The sequence below is a fragment of the Rhinopithecus roxellana genome, chromosome 14 (assembly GCF_007565055.1).
Source record: "Rhinopithecus roxellana isolate Shanxi Qingling chromosome 14, ASM756505v1, whole genome shotgun sequence".
NCBI lineage: Eukaryota > Metazoa > Chordata > Mammalia > Primates > Cercopithecidae > Rhinopithecus > Rhinopithecus roxellana.
In genome coordinates, this window is record NC_044562.1 from 95,801,779 (window position 1) to 95,828,924 (window position 27,146).

General features: G+C 38.5%; 1 protein-coding gene across 4 annotated transcripts in view; it reads left to right on the forward strand.

The window, feature by feature from the left end:
- Positions 1 to 27,146, forward strand: part of PTH2R (parathyroid hormone 2 receptor) — a 138,562-nt gene that overhangs the window by 41,661 nt on the left and 69,755 nt on the right. The window contains exon 2 of one of the 4 annotated variants that reach the window (XM_030916653.1): positions 16,384 to 16,450. The exons of 2 other annotated variants lie outside the window; for them this stretch is intronic. Coding sequence is in view for 1 of the 2 variants with exons in the window: in XM_010376840.2 (XP_010375142.2) it covers positions 7,922 to 7,996 (75 nt within the window). In the remaining variant the exon portion in view is untranslated. Of the gene's footprint in view, positions 1 to 7,668; positions 7,997 to 16,383; positions 16,451 to 27,146 lie in introns of those variants that run through there. One more of the 4 variants, XM_010376840.2, reaches the window with a different exon arrangement.

Below are 27,146 nucleotides of genomic sequence, written 5' to 3' on the forward strand. Positions count from 1 at the left end.
CTGGTTCCTCTCCACTGCATCTGTTCTACAAGAGCCAAGAGAACGCCTTTTCCTACAAAAACATTTTTGTATCACAGCCATTTGGTGGCACATGACTGTCTGCCATACCATTGCAAATGCCATGTCTTAGCCAGGCTTTGAAGGACCCCCAGTTCCTGCTACTCCACCTCACTTTCCCATTTTTACCAACAAGGCAGTTTTCTTCCTGTTTTTGCACATTATATAACACACTCAGTTTCCTGGTGTGCTTTTGCCATTCAAAACACTTAAAATGCCCTTCCCCTTTGTCATAGCTTCTGAGAAGCTTTGCAGATTTTCTCACTATCCTGGAAGACTTCTTCAAGTAACCTTAGCCCCAAAGTAATCAGTCCCTCCCTCTGCAGCCTGTAGCTATTTTCATATTACATTATTTTGTCCATTTGATATTTTGCTTTGTCATATAAATTCTTTAGGGGAAAACCAGTATGTTCCCCTTTTTTTGTTTTTATCATTATCTACTTTTTACGGTGATCTTTCTTGTCTAAAAAGTACCTAGCATAAATTGTTAACAAAATGTCATAGCTCCCTACATCTTAAAAAGTCCTTAATCAATTTTTATTTTTCAAGTCTTCTTGTACTTATTTTAAGTGATAAAGAAACAACTAGATTGACATTTTCAATGTTCTTTCCTAATCCATCTCCAAATTAAAGGGTTGTTACTTTTCTTATCTAGGTGAAATTTTTCTTTCTTGTGTTATTTGGTACATTCTTGGGAGCATATGCCTTCGTATGCTGCAAGACTCAACATAAATTGCTCATAGATATGTCATACTGCCTGTAGTGTTGACTGATACTTTGGTTTAACAAGGATTAAAAATGTAATTCTATTGGGAAGTTATCTCTGTTGGGGGAAATGAGAAAATGCATGAGAAGGTGCTTAGTGCATCTGTGAAGTTCTAAGGAAATGCTAAAGCACATTCTATAGGCGCTCGGTAGAATGGTAGAAAAAGTGAAAAATGTGAAAACAGAAGACCTAAGCTGAAGTCTTCCCTGGCTGCTGCGTGTCCTTCTGCACATCATTTAGCTTCTTTCTGAGTTGTAGTTTCCTCATCTAAATGGGTACTACCATGAAAATGGGTATCTTAGTTTATGTCTCTCTAAGGCTTGTTTGGGGAATCAGGATATTTTGCTGGATGCAAATGTTTTGCAGAATGCAGATTTATGAAATAAATTGGTAATATGTTAAAAATATGAGCTATTGTTATAGCCAGCAAATTATAGCCATTTAATCCATGATATTAGCTAGCTCAGTCAGACGTTTTCCATGGAGGCAGTAAGATTTTCATTATTAGAATTGTTTTTATTGAAGAAATATGCTATACATATATAGTCATGATTTAAGTATTGGGAAGAAGTTAAACAATTTTTTCACATAGTGAAATCCTATGGGATTTCTAGAGAAGGCTTACAGCTTTCCTAAATTCTTGACAGAAGAGTGTGTCAACTCTGAGAATTCCATTTAATTTTAGAAAGACAAAATGGAGGTACAAAAAGCAGAAGGGGCTATTTGTCCAGTTAGCATTTGGACAGGATTAAATCCTGGTGCTAAGTGATCTAACAATTAATGAAATCATATTGCTCTTACATGAGATGCCAGCAGCTAGATTTCACACTGCAAGCACGGGAAGTCGATGACAGGACGGTGTTCAGTTATTATTGGTGTGTAGCAAGCTAACCCTAAACGTAATGACTTAAAGTAAGTACAACCACTTACATAGCTCAGAAATCTGTAATTTGGACAGGGCTCTTCTCTACTTAAGCTGGCATCAACTGAGGCAGCTCAACTTGGGTTAGAGGATTCAGTTCCAACATGGCTCACTTACAGGGTTGATGAGTTGCCACTGGATGTTGCCTGGAACAGCGGTTAGGATTGAGACCTGAGATCTTCAGTTGCCTGCACTGGGTTTCTCTATGGGTGTCTCAGACTTCCTCACAGCATGGTGGCTGGCTTCCAAGACTGAAAGGAAGTCCTAGAGCCTAGAAGTAGAAGCTGCCAGTTTCTTAAGGCCAGCGTTTATTTCTACTATATTCTATAGGTCAAGCAGTCATAGAGCCCACAATCACAGGAAGGAAACATAGACCCTCACCTCTCAGTGAAAAGTGTGTGTCCAAGAGTTTTGGGGACATATTTTAAAACTTCTACAGTCAGAGAGTGTAAGGGGAGGACAGAGAGAAGAACATTAAGTCTTAGGAGGACAAGCTTGAGTTGGGGCTGTTAGTTGGCTATTGAGAAGAAAGTTCTCATCTAATTATTTGAGAAACAAAGGCAGAACATTAGGAATTTAACAAGTAGGGTAGCGTAGATTTAAGAGAGAGGAAATGGCATGGTGCCAAGCACATAATTGTCCAACTTCTTAATTTTCTTCAGGCTTTATCTTGACTGAGATGGGCCTTGAATTTGTTAATAATTTTCTTTAATCCTCAGTAGGGAAACTTTAAGATTGGCTATTGCTTCCTTTTCATTATTTCCCTTAAGCTACAAATTAATTACTGAGTATTTCCATAATAGGCTTTGCATATATTAATAATTATAAATGGAATGTAATAGTGTATATGAAAGTATTATGCAAATACCAAGCTTACTGTCATTTGTATAACTGTACAGCTGATAAAAGTTTCTTCGACATTGTCATTATCTCATTTAATTGTTACATGGGCCTTATGAGGCAAGTTGTTTTTTTTTTTTTTTTTTTTTTTTTTGAGACGGAGTCTTGCTCTGTCGCCCAGGCTGGAGTGCAGTGGCCAGATCTCAGCTCACTGCAAGCTCCGCCTCCCGGGTTTACGCCATTCTCCTGCCTCAGCCTCCGGGTAGCTGGGACTACAGGGGCCCGCCACCGCGCCCGGCTAGTTTTTTTGTATTTTTTAGTAGAGACAGGGTTTCACCGTGTTAGCCAGGATGGTCTCCATCTCCTGACCTCGTGATCCGCCCGTCTCGGCCTCCCAAAGTGCTGGGATTACAGGCTTGAGCCACCGCGCCCGGCCGAGGCAAGTTGTTATTAGTAATAACAACCTTTCCTAATTAAACAGAGAGGAAGACACTTGCACACGAGCCACTGCACATCAGTTTGGACTCAAGACAAAAACCCTCGCCTTGGGGAGTACCTTTTCTCTTCAGATGTACCCCAAGAAGTACCTGTGTTTGAATGGCCAGACTTCTGTTGTTATCTGCCTACTTCCTGAGTTCCAGCGAGAAAACCCTCAGGACTGAGCTTCAGAGGCCTAAGTTCTTCAGCTTTCCAAATTTAACAGTCAGGCACTCAGAGGAAAGATTGCCAAGCATTTGATGGAGGTGTTTCACATCTGAGTTTGATGAATGGTATTCCACCCTGGATAAACTGGAGAGATGCTCTATTCAATCGATTGCAAACCCTACTTTGATTTCTAAGCCTCTTCTATCAGAGCAGCCTTACATGGAGCTAAAGTTGTGATTTCAGAGGCATTAGCAAACTTTTGTCCTCCACCTCCCTTCAAAATATCTTTTCCAATAAAAAGATGGATTCTTTAATAAGTGATGTTGCATTAACTGGTTAGGTACTTGGAGAAATTGTTATATTACCTAAAAAATTGATACTTTAAAACATTAAATGTAAAATTATGAAACGGTAGAAAAGAACTTAGTAAAAAGATCTGATGAAAAGATTTTCTATTTTTTAGTATGCAATTCCTTTCTTCCATAAAAGCTAAGGAAGAAATTATAAAAGAAAAGATTGCTAGATTTAGATACATAAATTTAAAAAAAACCTCTGCACTGACCAAGATATTATAAATTAGGCCAAAAACAAAGTTGAAAAACATTTTGGTATTTATGTCAGAAAAATATTTTATATTGTAAATATAGACAGTGCTTTTCTACATAAATAGGGAATATTCCAAACTTACCACAGCCCTTGGCCCATTCACAGACTAAGATCACAATAATAATAATAATATTCATCTTCACCAAACAATGCTAATGATACTAGCTAATACTTATTGAGCATTTCCCTGGACTTTATGTTTGTTTACTCACTTAACTTTTCCAACAAAATTTTGAGGGAGTACAGTGGGCTGAATGTTTATGTTCCCCCAAAATACACATATTGAAGTTCTAGTCCTTAGGGTGATGGTTTACTAGGCAGAGACTTTGAGAGGTGATTTGGTCACGAGGGCTCTGAGATTAGTGCCCTTATAAAAGGGACCTCAGAAAAATCCCTCATCCCTTCTGCCATTTGAGGTTGCAATGAGAAGAGAGCAGTGGTCAATGAGGAAGCAGGCTTTTATCAGACACGGAACCTGCCAGCACCTTGATCTTGGACTTTCCAGCCTCCAGACTGTGAGAAATAAATCTCTGTTGTTTATAAGCCACCCAGTTTATGGTATTTTGTTATAATATCCGGAGCTGAGTAAAGGAGGTTGTCTCATTTCTCCCATCTTACAATTGAGGAGATTAAGACAAAGAGAGGCCAGTATGTAATTTGCTCAGGGTTACGCAGCTAGCACGTGGCAGGGCCAGAATTCAAAGCCTTTCTTCCTTCAAGAGGCAAGAACAAGAGATTTTAAAAGGCTGTAATACAACTGGCCAATGAATGTCTAAAATAGTCAAACTTAAAAATATACTAAAAATTAAAACAATAATGATATGTCCATCTTTGCTAAATTGTCAAGACTTTGAAAAATAGTAACAACCAAGACAAGAGAGTAGGGAAACACTTCACCAAGGCCATGTGTTCTATTTGTAAATGTTCACAATTAGCCTTAAATTTGAGCATATATTTTTAACAAAAATTTCATTAAAAATTTTATATCAAGATAATATTCAATGATTTACATACAAACACATGTTCAAGAATAATCATTAGAGATTCAGTAATGACCTGAGGTAAAACCTAGCAGCTGATTCTGATGCCTTGACCAGCATGTGACAGGTGGTCCTGCAAAAGACAAAAACTAACTAACAAATAAATAAACACCAGCAAAAATCCAAAGCAAAACATTGCCAGAAATAAGCAGAAAATGTCATTTTGACTGTGATTTGCTCAGAATTGAGTCTCTTTATCATCAAAATTCCATTTTTCATTTGTAATTGGATGATAAGACCTGTCACCTGCCTTTCAATGATTTAAGGCTTGACAAGATTTCATTTGCAGCAATTTGGCAGGTAAGTCATTTCATCAGCTTTGCATAAAGGTTTGTTTTAAAGTTGTTAGCTTGTAAATAATCTTAATTAATTATTCCTAATTTACCCATGATATAAGCAATTACATATTTTATGACAAGAGCCACAAATATCTGGATATCACAGCAATTTGTATATTTTTTCACTTTACCTAACATTTTTCAATTACCACAGTCAAATCAAGGCTTTCAATACTTTCAGTCTTGAACTGTGGATTTGTACCTGTTAGTATGAATGGACCACTTGAATAGCATACATTTAACAAAAATTGGTTTTAAGTTCCAAGGTATAGAACTTATTTGATTGAACGTCTAGTTAACAAAGAGCAGTAGTCTTGGGTACCCTTTGTGCTGTAATGCAGGGTTTCTCAACCTTGGCACTATTGACATTTTGGGCCAGATATTTCTCTGATTTGAGGGGCTGTCCTATGAATTGTGGGATGTTTAGCAGCATCCATAGCCTCTTCCTACCACAAGCCAGTAGCATGTGTGACATATCAAAACTGTGACACAACCAAAAATGTTCTCAGACACTGCCAGACTCCTAAAGTGGAGCATGACATTTTTCTTGGCCCAGAACCCATGCTATTATGCACAGTAAATTATTCTCAATTTTTGGGAGATAGAACAATGAAATGAAAAGAAAAACTGCATGGAAAAGCATTCCTGGTTTTGTGAGTCCTAAGGAACATGATAAAAATTTGTAGTAATATTATTGCACAAATAGAATGGATGACGAGCAGTGCCACAATGATGGAATATCTGGACCTTGGACAAATACTTAAGTGTCTATTTCCTCATCTATTAATATGGATAACGATAATACTTACCTCACAGAGTTAAAGATTAATTTCATGGAAAGTACTTAGAATAGTAACTGAATGTAGTAGCACTTAAAAATGTTATATATCAGTATTACTACCATTATCATTATTTTCTTGATTGAATAGGGTAATGTAACATGTAACAATTCTAAATCATGTAATCAAATTGAAGATTTTAGATAATAGCAACTATAGAGGGTTCTATTTTGAAAAAGAGTTTCAACACCTGCCCCCAAAAAGAACACACAAAAAACAAAAGCTCAAAACAAAAACTTTAAATCGGTGATGAAATCAGTGGAAAGTAAACTTTATTTGGTAATTCTGCAGGCATGTGCCAAGGTATGTATGTTGTATAATTTAGGTTCTGCTATTTCAAAAAAGCACATGAAATTGTTCATAATACATATACATGATATAAACAACACTATTAAAATAGAGATAGGAGTGAACATTTTCAGACATGTAGAAATGGAAATATGTCACCCCTTTAAATGTTTTAGAGCTGGCTGGCAATCAATAATCTATAAATTTTATAAGCAAACCCAGTTTTCATTTTGGCAGCAAATGAAGTCAATCTGTGAGAAATCTCAGATTATTGTGAATTATTGGGCCTCACCTATGGGAATCGCCTTTTTCCAACAGTCTCAGATCCTGGGAGACTCAATGTCTAAAGCATTCTCTGGCATCTTGATAATTATGCTTCTGAGGAAAATATAGGAATAGGCTTTGTCCCAAATCAAGGTGCTTACCCAGCCACACACAAAGTGTTAAAGAATATTAGACCGACGCGTTGACTCAGGCCTGTAATCCCAGCACTTTGGGAGGCAGAGGTGGGCGGATCACCTGAGGTCAAGGGTTCGAGACCAACCTGGCCAACATGGAGAAACCTCGTCTCTCCTTAAAAAAATAAATAAATACATAAAAATAAAAAAAATAGCTGGGCGTGGTGGCGTGCCTGTAGTATCAGCTACTCGGGGAGGCTGAAGCAGAAGAATCGCTTGAACCCAGGAGGTGGAGGTTGCAGTGAGCCAAGATCGTGTCACTGCACTCCAGCCTGGGCGACAGAGGGAGACTCCATCTCAAACAAAACAAAACAAAACAAAACAAAACAAAAAAAGGAAAAAAAAGAATATTAGTTGTCTTTTTTAAATGCCAGAATTCAAAGCACAATACCACACAAAGAACTTTTAAACCACAAGAAATACATATATTATTTCTACTTAACACACACCCAGTATTATAATGGTTAGGAGAAAATTAATCAGTGCATTTTAGAGGGTTTTAGGACTGTCCGGCGAACAGCCCAGACGCAGGGCCCACCTGGCCTTGGGAGCCGTTAGTCATCCTGTGACTGTCCTAGGGCCGATGGTCAGCGCACGCAGGACAGTAGGGAACTTCTGGACCACTCCCGGAAGACCCAGAGGGCCCCTAGAGACAGGGCCCTGGAAGCCGGGACGGAGTGGAGGGAAGCAGAAGCATTGTGAATCAGGGGTGGCGGCAGCAGCGCCGTGGGATCCTTTGCCCCCCGCCCCCGGGGCTGCGGGACGCGAGGAGGAGAGCGAGCGCAGCCGCACGGGGCGCACCCGGATCCGCCTGGCGCGGGAGCCGCCCCCTTCCCGCGGCAGGTGGCGCGGGGCTGCGAGTCAAGTGCAGGACTCGGGCCAGTCTCTCCGGAAGACAAGACGAACCTCTCGAATCGCGGCGCAGCAGGACGCGGGCTCTGAGAAGCGCGTGGCTCCGGTGACAAGACCCCAAGCACCTCGGCCGGTGGCCCGGGCCCGACCACCCCAGCTGCGCATCGTTACTGACCACAAGTTTGCCCAGGCCCAGCCAAGTTGGTTACTTGGAAGCTTCTCCCGGGCTCTGGAGGAGGGTCCCTGCTTTTCTCTACAGCCGTTCCGGGCATGGCCGGATTGGGGGCGTTACTCCACGTCTGGGGTTGGCTGATGCTCGCCAGCTGCCTCCTGGCCAGAGCCCAGGTAAGAGCCAGTGCTCCGCGACACCTGTTTTCGCGGAGCCTCCGGCGGCGATTGGGCTTTAGCAACACGGAGGCCAGGTGCGCGCAAGAGCTCATTCATGTTCACACATCCACACACGCCCCGGCACGCACCGAGGCGCACCCGGCAGGTGCTGGCAGGCAATTAGTGGAGCTTCAAAGATCTGCTTTAGCGGAGTGATGTTCTGGGGCCGGCACTGTTTAGACCAGCATCCTGGCATCCGCAAAGTAAGGGGATATTTCAGAAGAGCGGAGTCGTGGATCAGGAGTGTGAGGCTGGGAAGGTGAAGAAACTTTTCTTAAACTCCGTGGTCCCCATTTAATTAATCGAAACGGCTTTTGTCTGGTAATTTACCATCGCTTTTGAGAATTTAAACTTACAGGATCGATTGTGACCACTATCTGAAAGAATAATTGGCTGTCTGTGATACAGAATCACATACCATTCAAGTTAGGAGACAGAATAAAAATACCAAAATACAGCTCATTTGTTAATGCTAAGAAGCGGTGGCTTAATCTCTAATCATTTAGAGATGTTCTGGGCGATCTTTCACAATGAAGCCTCTTTAATGTGCAAGGCACAATTCAGACGCACTTTTTTTTTGAGTCAAATCAAATGTAGGGTTTACAGTCAGCTTTTCAGATGAGCTAGAGAGATGCGTTTTGTGGTGGATGTTATGCAGTTCAAGAGCCCTGTGAATTTAAACTGAATCAAGGTATTTCTCTCCGGTTCGGTAGGGGGTGCATCTAGACCATGAAATGAAGGCCCAGTAAAAAAGTTATTTCACCGTGAGAATGTAAAGCAGTGATTTGTGTATTGATACTGTCTAAACTTAATACTGTGTTCTCAGCTTTCAGATGACTAATTTAAATTTCAATTATTCTAAAAGTGCAGTTTTAAAAACCTGTCTGTTATAGGCATAACCGGAGACATTAAACTAAAGGGGGTTTCTAGAATAGGTGCCATGCTAAAAGTGGGCTTTACTTAACATGACCAAGATGCTTCATGTAGATTTATTTTGTTGATAAATAAATTTTGTTAATAAGCAATTTGTGTGTCATACATTGACTAATAATATTAGCAATGGATACCTGAAAGTAAGGTACACTTAAACCTGAAAAAATTCATCAAGTTACCAGAAGGAATATGAATGCATGGAAAAAAATTTGGTGATAAATTTCCATGACCCTTATAGAACTCTGGTAATCTCTACTATACTTCCTACATTTCTATCTTGTAAGATATTTAGATAATATACTTAAAAATGGCATCTTCTTATACCTAAGAGGCAACTAACCATTTATTTTATTTAGTGTTCTAGATTACTTTTTATAAGGAAATGGGGAGGTATTATTTAGTTCAATACGAAAAAAAGGCTTGGTGTGGTGGCTCATGCCTGTAATCCCAGACCTTTGGGAGATGGGAGGATCTCTTGAGCCCGGGAGTTCGAGGCTGCTCTGAGCTATGATCATGCCACTGCACCCCAGCCTGGCCACAAAATGAGACCCTGTCTTGAAGGAAGGAAAGAAAGAAAAGAAAAGAAAAGAAAGAAAAAAGAAATCACCATGGGATTGTGGGCAGAATATTTTCTTTTGCTTTCAACAAAACAATCAGGACACTGAATACTTTTTCCATAACTTTAAACCAGGGTTTCCCAACCTTGGCATTATTGACGTTTTGGGCTATATATAATAATTCTTTGTTTTGGTGGGGGCGGGAGTGTTGTCTTGTATATTGCAGGGTATTTAGCGCCATCCCTGTCTCTTACATCCACTAGATGCTAGTAGCACCCCTCCCCCTAACTGAGACAACCAAAAATGTCTCTAGATGTTGCTATACATATTTTGGAAGGCAAAATCACTCCTGGTTGAGAATCATTGCTTTACATGGATTTCCATTTATAGCTATAGATTATGAATTGCATAAAATGACAGTTTGTGGTATTATATTACATTTGCCAAATTTTTGACATTTTAAACAAAATCTGGAGGTTAAATTCAAGTGATTTATATCGACAAACTGATACATTTTCTGACCTTCAGTTTCTTCATCTTCAAAAGAGTCATATTGGCCTAAGATTCTTTTAATTCTATAATTCTTGGCTTATTACTTTAGGTTACGTCATTTTCTACTCTGAAATTCCATTAGTTAACCTGGAGTATAATAGAGACTAAATATATTCTGGGTATTATTTACTTCAAATATCAGTTGCTGATATTATTAGCTTAAGTATGAGAGACAAGGTTTTTTTTTTTTTTTTTTTTTTGAGACGGAGTCTCGCTCTGTCACCCAGGCTGGAGTGCAGTGGCCAGATCTCAGCTCACTGCAAGCTCCGCCTCCCAGGTTCACGCCATTCTCCTGTCTCAGCCTCCCGAGTAGCTGGGACTACAGGCGCCGCCACCTCGCCCGGCTAGTTTTTTGTATTTTTAGTAGAGACGGGGTTTCACCGTGTTAGCCAGGATGGTCTCGATCTCCTGACCTCGTGATCCGCCCGTCTCGGCCTCCCAAAGTGCTGGGATTACAGGCTTGAGCCACCGCCCCCGGCGAGAGACAAGGTATTTATGAAAAATGAGCCTGGCTTTGTTAATTTTTTTTAGCGTACCCAGTTAATGATGAATATTTTGGTAGCTAACACAGATATTTGAAAAAAAATTGTAATATATTGATAGAAAACCAAAGGGAACTCACAGGCAGAATGAGCTTGTGTAGAGTAAATATTTAGTATTCAGTAAACATTGGATCACACCACAAAATAGATGATATAGACTAGCGCTCATCAACTGTTTTAAGGGTCTCTGTGGTTTCTGGTTGGTAAAGATATACTTTTGTCTCAATGCACAGTTCAAAACCTATGCATTCATACATCATTACAGAGCCCAACAATGCATTTTCTATAGTCAGATTATCACATGGTAATGAGGACCACTAGATAAACACGTTCAGTATTTTTTTTTACTGTGTTAGTGGATCCTCCTGGTAACAGACTGTGAGACGGAATTGGGGTGCCAGAGATTTATTAGGGGAGGAGGTAATGCTTGTGAAAGTTGAAAGGGAGAAGGAGAAGGATTGGACAGGGGTAACCTCAGACCAGCAAGCGAATCTGACAAAGTTTTGTCCAACTCAATGGAGAACCCTGGGGGAAAGGTTGCCCATCAGAGGAGTCCCCTGCTGTGAAAAAATGGCCACGTCTTAGAATTCCTACTATTGACCGTACAGTATAAAGATTCAGAGCCTACTAGAAAAATCAGAAGTCTCTTTCTGGGTGTGGAAAAATGGTAATCAGTGATGCTACTTGCCAAGTACCAAATACTGTGCTAAGTACTTGATTCTCTCTTTTAATTATCACAGTAACTTTATGAAATGGGCACTGTAATTGTTCACATTTTTATAAATGAGAAAATGGGGCTATGAGATGTTAGATAATATACTCAACTCACACAAGCAGCCATGATTTATACTCTGGCTTTTACCTCTGGGGCCCACCCCTCCTACTGGTACCCTCATTGTGGAGATCAGCTGGGCACAGCTTAGTGACATTTTGTATACACATGTCCTCTGTCCCAGCAATCTCCATCCCTGAGTCTCTATCCCAAGGAATTTCTCACCCAGGTCTATAATGATTCTCACAGTAATTCTGTGATATTAGAGAATTAGGGACAATCGGGGTGTTTGTAATGGGGTATTGTGCAGCAATAAAAAGCAATGGCTTAAATGTGCACAAATCAGCATGGACAAGATCGTAAAAACAGGATAACATGTGACACAGAAACAATAGGATATATGGTATGATATCATTTACATACATTAAAATACATGCATATAAACAGTAGTATATGTTTTATGAACATATTCAGATAAAAGATTGTGTGTGTGTGTGTGTGTGTGTGTGTGTGTCTCACATAAATGCTTGTATATGGGAGGTAGAGAAGTAGGAGTGGGGTATAGAGATAAAAGGGGAGAAATCAACAAATCAAGTAGGCCTGCACTCTGCATCTCAAGGCCTGTGTTAATTGGAAATTGTGGTAATAATAAACAGAACTGTCAAAACTATTGCTGGTGGAGTTAAGAATGAGGACAGCTGGGCGCAATGGCACAGTTCGAGACCAGCCTGGCCAATGTAGTGAAACACCATCTCTACTAAAAATGCAAAAATTAGCTGGGCGTGGTGGCTCATGCCTGTAATCCCAGCTACTTGGGAGGCTGAGGTGGGAGGATCGCTTGAACCCTGGAGGCAGAGGTTGCAGTGAGCTGAGATCATGCCAAGTCCTAGAATACAGGCAGCTTCTCCAAAGTGGAAACTAGGGACTATCTCTGACAGAATCAAATGGAAACTTGACTGTTGATTATCTCTATACTGTGTTTATTGCCACAAACACTTTTTCAACCAGCATTCATGCATCTCACTTATTTTCCTGTCTTGAACTTCAGTTAGTTTTGTCATCTGCTAGAACCCATCTTGTCCTTTCTTTCCCCTCTGTTTTGTTTTTGACTTTTCTCTGGGTTATTAATTAAGTTTTTAAACAGCCATGTGACTTTAGGTAGTTAATTTCATCTCTTGGTGTCTCCATTGGCTCCACTGTAAAATAGGACTTACTCATAGAATAAGCATTATAGTGACATCTACTCATAGAATGTGAGTCTTGAATTTAAAAATATACAAACAAAAAGCTTTAAGGTACCTGATAACAAAATATGTCAGCTCTTTCCTCTTCTTTTATTAGAAGATCAGTCAAGTTCTTTTTAATGTAATGATTATTAGATTAAGAATATTTCTAAGCATTAGTGGGAACTCTTGAAGGCTTTTAAATGGGGTGTGTTATGTGTGTGAGAATTTTGCGAGGCTATTTTCTCTTCCTTTTATTTCTTATGGCTTCTCCTTCAGAACCCACATTTTTCTGATAGCAATTGGACATTTTCTTCATAACACTGATAGCTGTTATAATATTACATTTATTAATATAAGTACTTGATTAATATCTACCTTCCTCATTGCTTTTGCTCAAAATTTGTTTCCTTCTTGCTGATGGATATTACCACTTTACTTTTCCCAGTTGTTATCATCTCCCAGGATCACACAGCTGTGCTGCATGACAGATGTATTGCCTAAAGGGAGTGACACTAGTTAGAAATGAATAGAACATTGACCGTTGTTGCTATTATGTGTAGATATATAATTTGGCCTTCAGCCTGATTTTCTGTAATCTCAGATCCTCGTTGCCGATTGCTGGCAGGAAACGATCTTCTTGATGATTTCTCATGTCCAAAACAGGTCAACACTATTTCTAGAGTGATAATCATTGGCTGATTTCATTTCCTCATGAAAAGAACTCCATCACTGAGTAGAGCTGCCATAGAATAGCCTTGAAAGGCAGAGGTAGTGCTGTGTAAGGACACTGTACTGGAAGATAGGATACCTGGCTGTAGTCCATGTTTTACTCTAAATTAGCTGGGTGGCCACAGATAAGTGGCAAAATTCTGGGTCTCATTTTGTCATATGTCAAGAGTATAAGGCTTCAAGTTCCATCATGCCAGAGATTCAGATTTTTTCAGGTTATCAACAGTGGTAGCTTTAAAAATAATGTTTTTACTGTATACATATAACAGGGATCAAAAGCAAAAACTACCCACATTTCTATTGAGTCTTTGTCTATGTGCCTGTTCAATTAATACATACTTTCAATTATGTCATAAATGAAATTTTATATATATTTTCACTTGACATTATACAATCCACTTTTTTCCATTTTCCTATGACTATTTTCCTGTCTTATGTACTCATTCTCTTTCTCTCTCACTACAGGCCCATCTCCTCTCCATCCCACTCAGATAATACTGTGTATCTTCCACCTCTTTCTCCATAATTTTTTTGCTCATATAAAATATAAACACAGATGTAGTTATTTCATCCTTATTTGTTTAAAAAGTGACCACCACACACACACACACACACACACACACACACACACACACACACACACACATATACACACACACAGAGAGAGAGAGAATGTTTATAAACAATGTAGAAGACTGGCAATTTGAACTCATTAAATTATATTACAAATGACAAAGAGCCACCACTTGAATCTTGAGAGAGTGGTCCTCCTTTCATCTTGGAGTGTTGTTATCATAGTATGTTCTACCCATGTGATGCCACTCTAGCAATTTCAGACACAGCTACATAGAAGTCATGATTACAGAAACTCCAAGAGCCAGCCTTAGCAGAGACAGCATTTGACACTATCAAGTGTCACTGATGTACAGAAAGAAAAATTAGACTTTAAGTGTAAGAAAGATTCAGTGCTCAGGAACTATAAAGTTAGTTACTTCAAAATGGAATTTGAGCTCTGTTATGATTTCAATAGTGCAAGAGCTATACTTAATTATTCCTTCATTAACCATTATTTTTATGTTTTTGAACATTTTTAACATATGGAATATAAAATATTGACTAAATGGAACATGCATTATTTTTACATTCTTGAAGTTTTCTATGTCTTGCTGAAAACCATTTGTTTATCTGTATTACCTAATTAGCCACCTTGAACAATGTCACAACTAAAAGCTGTAAGGGTTGAAGAAGGAAGAAAGAAACACAAAAAGTGGCTCAACAGTCGAAGACAGGTTTATTTTGGAGCATAAACCTGGGAGGGGCTTCTGGCTCTCTGACAGACTAAAAGTATTTAAGGGTTCAGGGTGGGAGAGCTTATCACAGGTTTGGACTGCTTCTGTGCCTCTTTGTCTTGCTTATTTGGGAGGGATAGTTTTTGTGTTTGTTCCCATACATCTTCCTCCAACTGCAGGTGTATCCCCCAAGTCTGCTTTTAGCTTCCCCATCTTAGTGCACCTAATGGGAAAGGAATATGCTGATTAGGGTCCACTGTTTTACTGGTGCTCATTGTATGAGTGTGAAGTTTGGTGGTTACTCAAGAGACTTTCCCCCTCCTTCTGTGCCCAAGCTGTCTTATCTTTGTTTTACTGTCGGCTCTTTCTGGTTGCTTGTCGTTAGAAGAGAAGTGATTTCCTTGAAATGCGTGAGGTTAGAAAAGGAGCTAGAACTTAAAGTGGTGGTGTTTGTCCAAGATGACGGTGCTCCTGCTCTGTCAAAAAACAACTAAAAGTGGAGGTAACATTCACTCCATAGCCCATTTTCTTAATATATATGGTGACAATAGTAGTTAGTGATATTTTTGTATTCAGTCTTGTCCATGTATAGATATAATATATCCTACATGGTTACATTCCTCATAGTATTCCCCCAAGTTCAGTAAAAGCAATAACCCATGCACTATTTCTTTTTCTGATTATCTTTTGAGTCCTTTGTCAGCTAATGAGGATAGTGAATTTTTTTTTTCAGTTTTTTTCTATTAGAAAATCTATTAGAATAGGTAATTTTGGGTTGATATATCCTCAGTTCTCAAACTTTATTCCAAAATTTTTATTCACTAGAACAAAAATGGGCAAACTATGGTCTGTTATCCATATTCATTCCATCATCTGTTTGTCTATGCCTCATGAGCTAAGAATGATTTTCACATTTTTAAGTCATTGAATAAAAATCAGAAGAAGGACCAAGGTTAACATTAGGAGTGAAGTCATGTTGATAGCTTGCACTCTTGATAGGTGAGTGGCACTTTACTTCTGTGGTCTTCCTTTTCAAAATATATTGGCCCAGTTCCATAATGAGAAAACCATAGAAAAAACCAAACTGTGGGACGTTATACAAAATTTCTGACTAGTGTTCCTCAAAGCTGTTAAGATAATTAAAAACGAGGAAAGCCTGAGAAACTATCATAACCAAGAAGAACCTAAGGAGATATGACAAGTAAACGTGATGTGGTGTCTTGATGAGACCCCAGAACAGAAAAAGGACATTAGGTGAAAACTAAGAAAATCTAAATAAAGTACCAACTTAGTGAATAACAATATATCAATATTGATTGATTAATTATGACAAATATACCTACTAATATAAGATTTAAATAAGGGGAAACTGAGTGTTTATGGGAACTCTGTACTATCATATAACTTAATTTTTTTCTGTAAATCTAAAACTATTCTAAGATTTAAAACATTTAAAAGGGGATTTTATTGTATTTTAAAAGGATAATATTTTGTAGATGTGAAGATTAAATAAAATTAAAATTTCAGTGTTAATAAAATTTTATTTGAACACAGCCACATTCATTCACTTACTTACTGTCTATGGCGCTTTTATGCTACATAACAGAGTTGAGTAGTTTAGACAGAGCACCGCTTCACATGGCTGTTTGGTGCATTCTGAATTGCAGTGACTCAGTCATAACTTGACACATTTCAAGTGCTACATGTATTGCTCTACATTTTCACTTTACTTTTTTCACTACCAGGGAGAACCCATCATGTCAATATAAGAAGAGAAAAATGGACTAAATATTCTGCTTCTAAAGGCACAGTGTACGTGGATTTTTTTTTGCTATCAAATAAAATGGAGAAGCATCGTGTTTATTATTCAGTGACACCACAGCTGTGCTAATAGAATACAGTATATGTTGACATTCCCAGATTAAGCAATCATTACAGTATTCCCAGCTGATAGCACAGCATTCAGTCAGAAAAAATTAGAACATTTAAGATGGGATTATCTCATCACATAACTTCTTTTAAAAAATGAGGCTGCAATAAAAGTAAAGTTCAAAGTAAGGTTGTCATTTGTTAGCTAAGCAAGGAAAGTCATTTACCAATGGTGAACTAATAAATGGGTTAAATCATATTTGATTGTAGCAGGCATGAAATGTGTCTAGAGAAAATAACTGGTTTAAAACTACTTACCTTTTGAAAAGAATAGAGTTGAGGATGTTGTAGCAACACCAATAATCAATTAAAAAACAAAGCAAATGATTTTAAGGGGTTTTCCTTGGCTCTGGATGAGTTAACAAATGTTACTGATATTAATCAGTTGTTTATTTGAGGAGTCAGTGCTGAGTTTGGTTTACTGAAGCCTTTGCCTTGAAAAATAGTCTGCGTGGGAGAACATTTTCAAATAATTTGAGAAAATGACTAATTTAGTTCAACCTGAAATGGAGTGTGCTAAGACGTGTTAAAAATGATGGTGTTAAACCTTTGTGTGGAAGACCAATCCAAAGCTCATGAAAATATAAAACATTTAAAATCAATGGTTATTTATTGTATTATTTATCTGGAAGTGCTTTGTAGGAAATATTTGAATCTATCGTGTTATTGAACCAATAATACCAATGGCCAACTTTGTTCACCCTTACAAACTTAATTATCATCAGTTATTTAAATTTTGGCAGAAATAGAAGCCACATACTTTGACTTGCCCTACTATGGCTTAGCCATGATAAAGCTTACTATGATTTTTCTGAGCTCAGGGTTAAAATGTTGAAATTAGGTGAACTACTTTTTCAAGCTATCTGCTGTTCTGTATGTGATGGTTGATACTGAGGGTCAACTTGATTGGATTGAAGGATACAAAGTATTGATCCTGTGTGTGTCTGTAAGGCTGTTGCCCAAGGGGATTAACATTTGAGTCAGTGGGCTGGGAAAAGCAGACCCACCCTTAAGCTGGGCAGTCACAATTTAATCAGCTGCGAGCATCGTTAGAATATAAACAGGCAGAGAAAATGTGAAAAGAGAGACTGGCCTAGACTCCCAGTCTACATCTTTCTCCCATGCTGGATGCTTCCTGCCCTTGAACACTGGACTCCAAGTTCTTCAGTTTTGGAACTCAGACTGGCTTTCCTTGATCTTCAGCCTGCAGATGGCCCATTGTGGAATCTCGTGATTGATGAGTTAATACTTAATAAACTCCCCTTTATATATATATATCTATTCCATTAGTTCTGTCCCTCTAGAGAACCCTGACTAATGCAATGTACCTCTCAATGAAGACTGGAAAAGAAAGAAGGGATGAAGAAAAAAATAGTTTAGTTTTAGGTCTAACAAGAGTCTCTTGATCTTTGGTACTTTTTTTGTTTTTTACAAGGGGTTTATAATTCAGTAGTGATGGATGAATCTCATATTAGTTTCAGGAAATTTGTTAAAGCTGCCAAAATGTCCTTCCTAGATTTCATTATTTATCTCTTGAAATGCATTAAGGATCCATTTTACATACATTGTAAAATTAGTCTTTTTTGCTATAATCCTGGAAGCCGAGTAACTAGGCATGTGTATAAAGAAAGAAGAGAGAGAAAATTCCTGTGCCAAAATTTGTAACTGGGGTATAGCTAGATGTTTTTTCTCTTGGAGGCAATCTAGTTCGTTTGCAAGAAATGGTGTTGAAAAGACGTGGATTTATTTATTTGAAAAATTCCAGGTCTGTTTGTTACAATAAAGCTGGTCATAAAAACACAAGTACTTGTTAAGAGAGAAGTACTGTTCAAAGACAGGAATCTTTTTTTTTTTGAGATGGAGTCTTTCCCTCTAGCCCAGGCTGGAGTGCAATGGCACAATCTTGGCTCACTGCAACCTCCACCTCCTGGGTTAAAGCAATTCTCCTGCCTCAGCCTCCTGAGTAGCTGGGATTACAGGCATGTGCCACCACGCCCAGCTACAAAGGTGGGAATCTATGATCTAATAGGAGGTGAACATCATTAGAATAAGCTGGATAAAATAAGAAAAGCTAAATAGAAAATCCAGGAGTAACTGTGCAAGTCTGCCATATCTTGAGGGGAGAAAGAAAGGCAAAATATCACAGAAGTAGATCAGTCTTGCTTATCATTGCAAAACATGAAAAATCAATTTTAACTTTATGTTAAAATAAATACCTTATGAGCAATTTTGGCTTTATTCTGTTGATTCTGTTATTTGCAGATGTTAGCAAAATACTTTTATAAGAAAGTCACTAGAATTCACTAGAAACTATTAAAACTAAAAAAAGTTCAGTAATGTCACCAAGAATGACATTAAAAATAGGAAATAAAATAGCTTCCTTATGTGTTAAAAAACTACCACTTAGCATAATAAGAATATCCTATTAGTAATAGCAATCAAAAATAAAATAACTAGAAACGAACTGAAGAATTATGCTGAACCTGTATGACAAAAAGAAAGCTTTACTAAAGCTTAAAAAGATAAACATTAAATAAATGAAGAAATATACCATATATTTATCAAAGGAGGATAAAGGAAATGTCTCATATTTTCAGGAACCTATAAAAGTTGTGAGGGACTACCTAATGCATGATTTCTTTTGCACTCAATTTTCTTTTTGCTAATGAAGTAGTCTTAATATATTTGACCTTACTTTAGCTCAAATACTATATTGCACTTAATTTATAATTAACTTAAAATTTAGTTGGTGTTTTTCATGGTTGTAGTCATGAAACTAAACAATTCCTGAAAAACTTTAGTGGATGAATTTTTAAAAATCTGTGTTTTAGACTGGCAAACTGGATCAAGAGTCAAGACCCATCAGTCTGCTGTATTCAGGAGACCCATCTCACATGCAGAGACATACATAGGCTCAAAATAAAGGGATGGAGGAAGATCTACCAAGCAAATGGAGAACAAAAAAAAGCAGGGGTTGCAATCCTAGTCTCTGATAAAACAGACTTTAAACCATCAAAGATCAAAAGAGACAAAGAAGGCCATTACATAATGGTAAAGGGATCAATTCAACAGGAAGAGCTAACTCTCCTAAATATATATGCACCCAATACAGGAGCACCCAGATTCATAAAGCAAGTCCTTAGAGACTTACAAAGAGACTTAGACTCCCATACAATAATAATGGGAGACTTCAACACTCCACTGTCAACATTAAGACAGATCAACGAGACAGAAAGTTAACAAGGATATCCAGGAATTGAACTCATCTCTGCACCAAGCGGACCTAATAGACATCTATAGAACTCTCCACCCCAAATCAACAGAATATACATTCTTCTCAGCACCACATCGCACTTATTCCAAAATGGACCACATAATTGGAAGTAAAGCACTCCTCAGCAAATGTAAAAGAACAGAAATTATAACAAACTGTCTCTCAGACCACAGTGCAATCAAACTAGAACTCAGGACTAAGAAACTCAATCAAAACCGCTCAACTACATGGAAACTGAACAACCTGCTCCTGAATGACTACTGGGTACATAACGAAATGAAAGCAGAAATAAAGATGTTCTTTGAAATCAATGAGAACAAAGATACAACATACCAGAATCCCTGGGACACATTTAAAGCAGTGTGTAGAGGGAAATTTATAGCACTAAATGCCCACAAGAGAAAGCAGGAAAGATCTAAAATTGACACTCTAACATCACAATTAAAAGAACTAGAGAGACAAGAGCAAACACATTCAAAAGCTAGCGGAAGGCAGGAAATGACTAAGATCAGAGCAGAACTGAAGGAGATAGAGACACAAAAAACCCTCCAAAAAATCAATGAATCCAGGAGTTGATTTTTTGAAAAGATCAACAAAATTGACAGACCACTAGCAAGACTAATAAAGAAGAAAAGAGAGAGGAATCAAATAGGCGCAATAAAAAATGATAAAGGGGATATCACCACCGACCCCACAGAAATACAAACTACCATCAGAGAATACTACAAACACCTCTACGCAAATCAACTAGGAGATCTAGAAGAAATGGATAATTTCCTGGACACTTACACTCTCCCAAGACTAAACCAGGAAGAAGTTGAATCCCTGAATAGACCAATAACAGGCTCTGAAATTGAGGCAACAACCAATAGCCTACCCACCAAAAAAAGTCCAGGACCAGATGGATTCACAGCTGAATTCTACCAGAGGTACAAGGAGGAGCTGGTACCATTCCTTCTGAAACTATTCCAATCCATAGAAAAAGAGGGCATCCTCCCTAACTCATTTTATGAGGCCAACATCATCCTGATACCAAAGCCTGGCAGAGACACAACAAAAAAAGAGAATTTTAGACCAATATCCCTGATGAACATCGATGCAAAAATCCTCAATAAAATACTGGCAAACCAGATTCAGCAGCACATCAAAAAGCTTATCCACCATGATCAAGTTGGCTTCATCCTGGGATGCAAGGCTGGTTCAACATTCGCAAATCAATAAATGTAATCCAGCATATAAACAGAACCAAAGACAAGAACCACATGATTATCTCAATAGATGCAGAAAAGGCTTTTGACAAAATTCAACAGCCCTTCATGCTAAAAACGCTCAATAAATTCGGTATTGATGGAATGTACCTCAAAATAATAAGAGCTATTTATGACAAACCCACAGCTAATATCATACTGAATGGGCAAAAACTGGAAAAATTCCCTTTGAAAACTGGCACAAGACAGGGATGCCCTCTCTCACCACTCCTATTCAACATAGTGTTGGAAGTTCTGGCTAGAGCAATCAGGCAAGAGAAAGAAATCAAGGGTGTTCAGTTAGGAAAAGAAGAAGTCAAATTGACCCTGTTTGCAGATGACATGATTGTATATTTAGAAAACCCCATTGTCTCAGCCCAGAATCTCCTTAAGCTGATAAGCAACTTCAGCAAAGTCTCAGGATACAAAATTAATGTGCAAAAATCACAAACATTCTTATACACCAGTAACAGACAAACAGAGAGCCAAATCAGGAATGAACTTCCATTCACAATTGCTTCAAAGAGAATAAAATACCTAGGAATCCAACTTACAAGGGATGTAAAGGACCTCTTCAAGGAGAACTACAAACCACTGCTCAGTGAAATCAAAGAGGACACAAACAAATGGAAGAACATACCATGCTCATGGATAGGAAGAATCAATATCGTGAAAATGGCCATACTGCCCAAGGTTATTTATAGATTCAATGCCATCCCCATCAAGCTACCAATGAGTTTCTTCACAGAATTGGAAAAAACTGCTTTAAAGTTCATATGGAACCAAAAAAGAGCCTGCATTGCCAAGACAATCCTAAGTCAAAAGGACAAAGCTGGAGGCATCACGCTACCTGACTTCAAACTATACTACAAGGCTACAGTAACCAAAACAGCATGGTACTGGTACCAAAACAGAGATATAGACCGATGGAACAGAACAGAGTTCTCAGAAATAATACCACACATCTACAGCCATCTGATCTTTGACAAACCTGAGAGAAACAAGAAATGGGGAAAGGATTCCCTATTTAATAAATGGTGCTGGGAAAATTGGCTAGCCGTAAGCAGAAAGCTGAAACTGGATCCTTTCCTTACTCCTTATACGAAGATTAATTCAAGGTGGATTAGAGACTTAAATGTTAGACCTAATAACATAAAAACCCTTGAAGAAAATCTAGGTAGTACCATTCAGGACATAGGCATGGGCAAGGACTTCATGTCTAAAACACCAAAAGCAACGGCAGCAAAAGCAAAAATTGACAATTGGGATCTAATTAAACTGAAGAGCTTCTGCACAGCAAAAGAAACTACCACCAGAGCGAACAGGCAACCTACAGAATGGGAGAAAATTTTTGCAATCTACTCATCTGACAAAGGGCTAATATCCAGAATCTACAAAGAACTCAAACAAATATACAAGAAAAAAACAAACAACCCCATCAAAAAGTGGGCAAAGGATATGAACAGACATTTCTCAAAAGAAGAGATTCATACAGCCAACAGACACATGAAAAAATGCTCATCATCACTGGCCATCAGAGAAATGCAAATCAAAACCACAATGAGATACCATCTCACACCAGTTAGAATGGCAATCATTAAAAAGTCAGGAAACAACAGGTGTTGGAGAGGATGTGGAGAAATAGGGACACTTTTACACTGTTAGTGGGATTGTAAACTAGTTCAACCATTATGGAAAACAGTATGGCAATTCCTCAAGGATCTAGAACTAGATGTACCATATGACCCAGCCATCCCACTACTGGGTATATACCCAAAGGATTATAAATTATTCTACTACAAAGACACATGCACACGTATGTTTATTGCGGCACTATTCACAATAGCAAAGACTTGGAATCAACCCAAATGTCCATCTGTGACAGACTGGATTAAGAAAATGTGGCACATATACACCATGGAATACTATGCAGCCATAAAAAAGGATGAGTTTGCGTCCTTTGTAGGGACATGGATGCAGCTGGAAACCATCATTCTTAGCAAACTATCACAAGAAGAGAAAACCAAACACCGCATGTTCTCACTCATAGGTGGGAACTGAACAATGAGATCACTTGGACTCGGGAAGGGGAACATCACACACTGGGGCCTATCATGGGGAGGGGGGAGGGGGGAGGGATGCCATTGGGAGTCATACCTGATATAAATGACGAGTTGATGGGTGCTGACGAGTTGATGGGCGCAGCACACCAACATGGCACAAGTATACATATGTAACAAACCTGCACATTATGCACATGTACCCTAGAACTTAAAGTATAATAAAAAAAAAAAATCTGTGTTTTGGGAGAATTATAGATTTACTTGCAATGTAAGAAATAATACAGATACTGAATACCTTTCATGTATTTTGTCTCAATGGTAACATCTTTCATTACTATAGTACAATATTACAATCAGGAAATTGACATTGATATAATCCCTCTGTCTTATGCAGATTCCATTGGTTTTATACATACTTATGTGTGTGCACGTGTATTTAGTTTATACAGTTTTATCACATGTAGAGTTGCATGTGATCACCACCACAGTGAAGATATAGAATAGTTCTAGCACAGGAATCCTTTCATAGCCACAACTACTTCCTTCTCCCTTCCCCACAACACCTGGCATCTGCTAATCGGTTCTTTGTCTCTGTAATCATTATATGACTCTTAAAAATTTAACTGTGCTTTGTTTCTAAGTAGTAATTGGAGCTCTACAAATATCTGTAATAAATTCACATGTAGTTAATTAAAATATAAGAGAAAAGAATGAGCAATAGCTTTGGAGGATGACAGCTCAATGTGATCGCATTCTTAATGTTTTCATTTCACTATGTGTGAGCCACACCACAGATAGGTACATGTTTTTCTTAAATCATTTTCAATTTACTTCTTGCATGAACAGGGTCATGGGAATTTTTAGAATTTGTAGCCAAATGTGCAAAATCAACTGATCTCCAGATTTAGTTTGAATTAGAGTTCATTATGTGAAAGGATTAAAAACTTAAGAAGCCATTTTCATATTGTGTGTGTGTGTGTGTATCTGTGTGAGTATGCATGCTTCCTTGTGTGTGTTTGTATAATGTATTTATGCTGTATATCTTATCTGTTTTTCGTTTTTTATGTTGACTTAAAAAAGGACTAAACAAAAATAGTTTCATGGTTCATAATTTAAAAATAGATGATTCAATAATATATTTTTGAAAACTATACTGTTTATTATAACAGATTCCCTTATTTTAAAGCAATATTACAGACAATACATTCTAAATAATTAAAAACATGTTTTCATTGTTAAACCTCCTTTAGAACATAAAAGCTTCAGCTACCCTCAAGTGAATCACACTCGTGAGAGTGACATTGGCGTTTAAGAAAAGGAAAATAAAATAATTATAAGTTCATATGAACTTTTTTGAGACCTGTGGGAAAACATGGAGTAGAGAGTTCATAAAACTGATTTGTTACTTGGCCCATTCATACTGGAGTATATGAGAAACCCTGAATTCCAAGCAAAATTCCTTCTCATAGACCAGCTCAGTTTTCTCTCAGGCTATGGAAAGTAGAAGGGCTAGCTGTATTAGAGTTCTTCAGGGATCAGAACCCCCATGGGATATATATACAAACAGATTTACTGTGAGGAAGTGATTTACACAATATGGAGACTGAGAAGTACTAGGATTTGCTGTTGTAGCTGGACGAGCTGCAGACAAAACTCAGACACCAAGTTAAAGAAGGAAGGGATTTATTCAGCCGGGGGTATCGGCAAGACTCCTGTCTCAAGAGTGGAGCCCCCCGAGTGAGCAATTCCTGTCCCTTTTAAGAACTCACAACTCTAAGGGGGTACACGTGAGAGGGTCATTATTGATTGAGCAAGCAGGGGTACATGACTGGGGGCTGCATGCACCGGTAATTCGGAACAAAACAGGATAGGGATTTTCACATTGCTTTTCAATACAATGTCTGTAATCTATAGATAACCTAACCGATTAGGTCAGGGATTGATCTTTAACTACCAGGCCCAGGGTGTGGTGCCAGGCTGTCTGCTTGTGGATTTCATTTCTGCCTTTTAGTTTTTACTTCTTCTTTCTATGGAGGCAGAAATTGGGCATAAGACAATATGAGGGGTGGTCTCCTCCCTTACTGTAAGCAAGCTGAAGATCCAGGAAAGCTAGTGGTATAATTCAGTCCAAGTCTGAACGTTGGAGAACCAGGGGAACTGATGGCCTAAATCTCACTTTGAGGGCTAGGGAAGATGAGGTGAAATGTTGCCGGGAAGGGAAAAAAGGGTGCAAATTCCTTCTTCTTCTGCCTTTTGTTCAATTGAAACCTTCAACAAATTAGATGAGGCCTAGTTACACTGCGGGAGGGCAATCTGCTTTGCTGAGTCTACTGATTCAAATGTTAATCTTGAATGAAAACAGACACACAGACACACCAGAAACAAATGTAATCTGGGCACCCATGGCCCACTCAAGTTGCTACATGAAATTAACCACCACACTAGCCTAGAAAGGAATTCATTTTTAAAAAACATATCCTTTTAATCCTTTCCAAATTCAAGTAAAACTTAATATATAAATGTTATAATAACTTTCCACTGTATTTGTTAAGTAGATTTCACTTTAGGAAAGAGATATTTTTGTAAAATTATAAAATAATCATATCTAAAATATTTTAATATACCTTTTATTATTATTATACTTTAAGTTCTAGGGTACATGTGCACAGCATGCAGGTTTGTTGCATATGTATACATGTGCCATGTTGGTGTGCTGTACCCATTAACTCGTCATTTACATTAGGTATATCTCCTAATGCTATCCCTCCCGGCACCCCCCCCCCCAATAGACCCTGGTGTGTGATGTTCCCCTTCCTGTGTCCAAGTGATCTCATTGTTCAATTCCCACCTATGAGTGAGAACATGTGGTGTTTGGTTTTCTGTTCTTGCAATAGTTTGCTGAGAATGATGGTTTCCAGCCGCATCCATGTCCCTACATGGTTACATCTGCAGAGGTTTCTGTTGCTTTTTGTTTACCTATGCCCTGTCCCCAGAGGTGGAGTCTACAGAGACAGGCAGGCCTCCTTGAGCTGTGGTGGGCTCCACCCAATTCGAGCTTCCCAGGGACTTTGTTTACCTACTTAAGCCTCAGCAATGGCGGGTGCCCCTCCCCCAGCCTCGCGGCCACCTTGCAGTTAGATCTCTGACTGCTGTGGTAGCAATGAGGGAGGCTGCGTGGGTGTGGGACCCTCCGGGCCGGGTGTGGGATATAATCTCCTGGTGTGCCATTTGCTAAGACCTTTGGTTAAGTACAGTATTAGGGTGGGAGTTACCCGATTTTCCAGGTGTTGTGTGTCTCAGTTTCCCTTATAGGAAAAGGAATTCCCTTCCCTCTTGCACTTCCCAGGTGAGGCGATGCCTCGCCCTGCTTCAGCTCTCGCTGGTCAGGCTGCACTTGCTGACCAGCACTGACTGTCCGACACGCCCCAGTGAGATGAACCTGGTACCTCAGTTGAAAATGCAGAAATCACCCGTCTTCTGTGTCCCTCACATTGGGAACTGGAGGCTGGAGCTGTTCCTATTCAGCCATCTTGGGTGCCCCCCCTATATCTTTTTTTATGATCACCTTGTGGTAGATTCTCATTTACTAGAATAAGGTAATATTTTGTGCTTTTTTTAAGTTAGAGAAGAATGCTACTTTTCTTAAAAAATGATTTTTTTGGTGATAGTTGTAAATTCACATGCAGTTGGAAGAACTAATGAGAGAGAACGTGTATCCTTTACCCAGTTTCCCCCCTTATCACTTGTAAGATGATAACCTCTTATAAAACTACAGTAAAATATCACAACCAAGATAATAACATTGATAACAGTCAAGATACAGAACATTTTCTTCCCAGAAGGATCCCTTCTGATGTTCTTTATAGCCAAACCCCTTCCTTTGCACTTGCCACTCCTCAACTCCTGGCAACCACTATCTGTTTTTCATTTCTATAGTTTAATTTGTGTATTCTTCCTTTTTTTCTTGGTTGACTTTCTAGAAGCTTGTCAATATT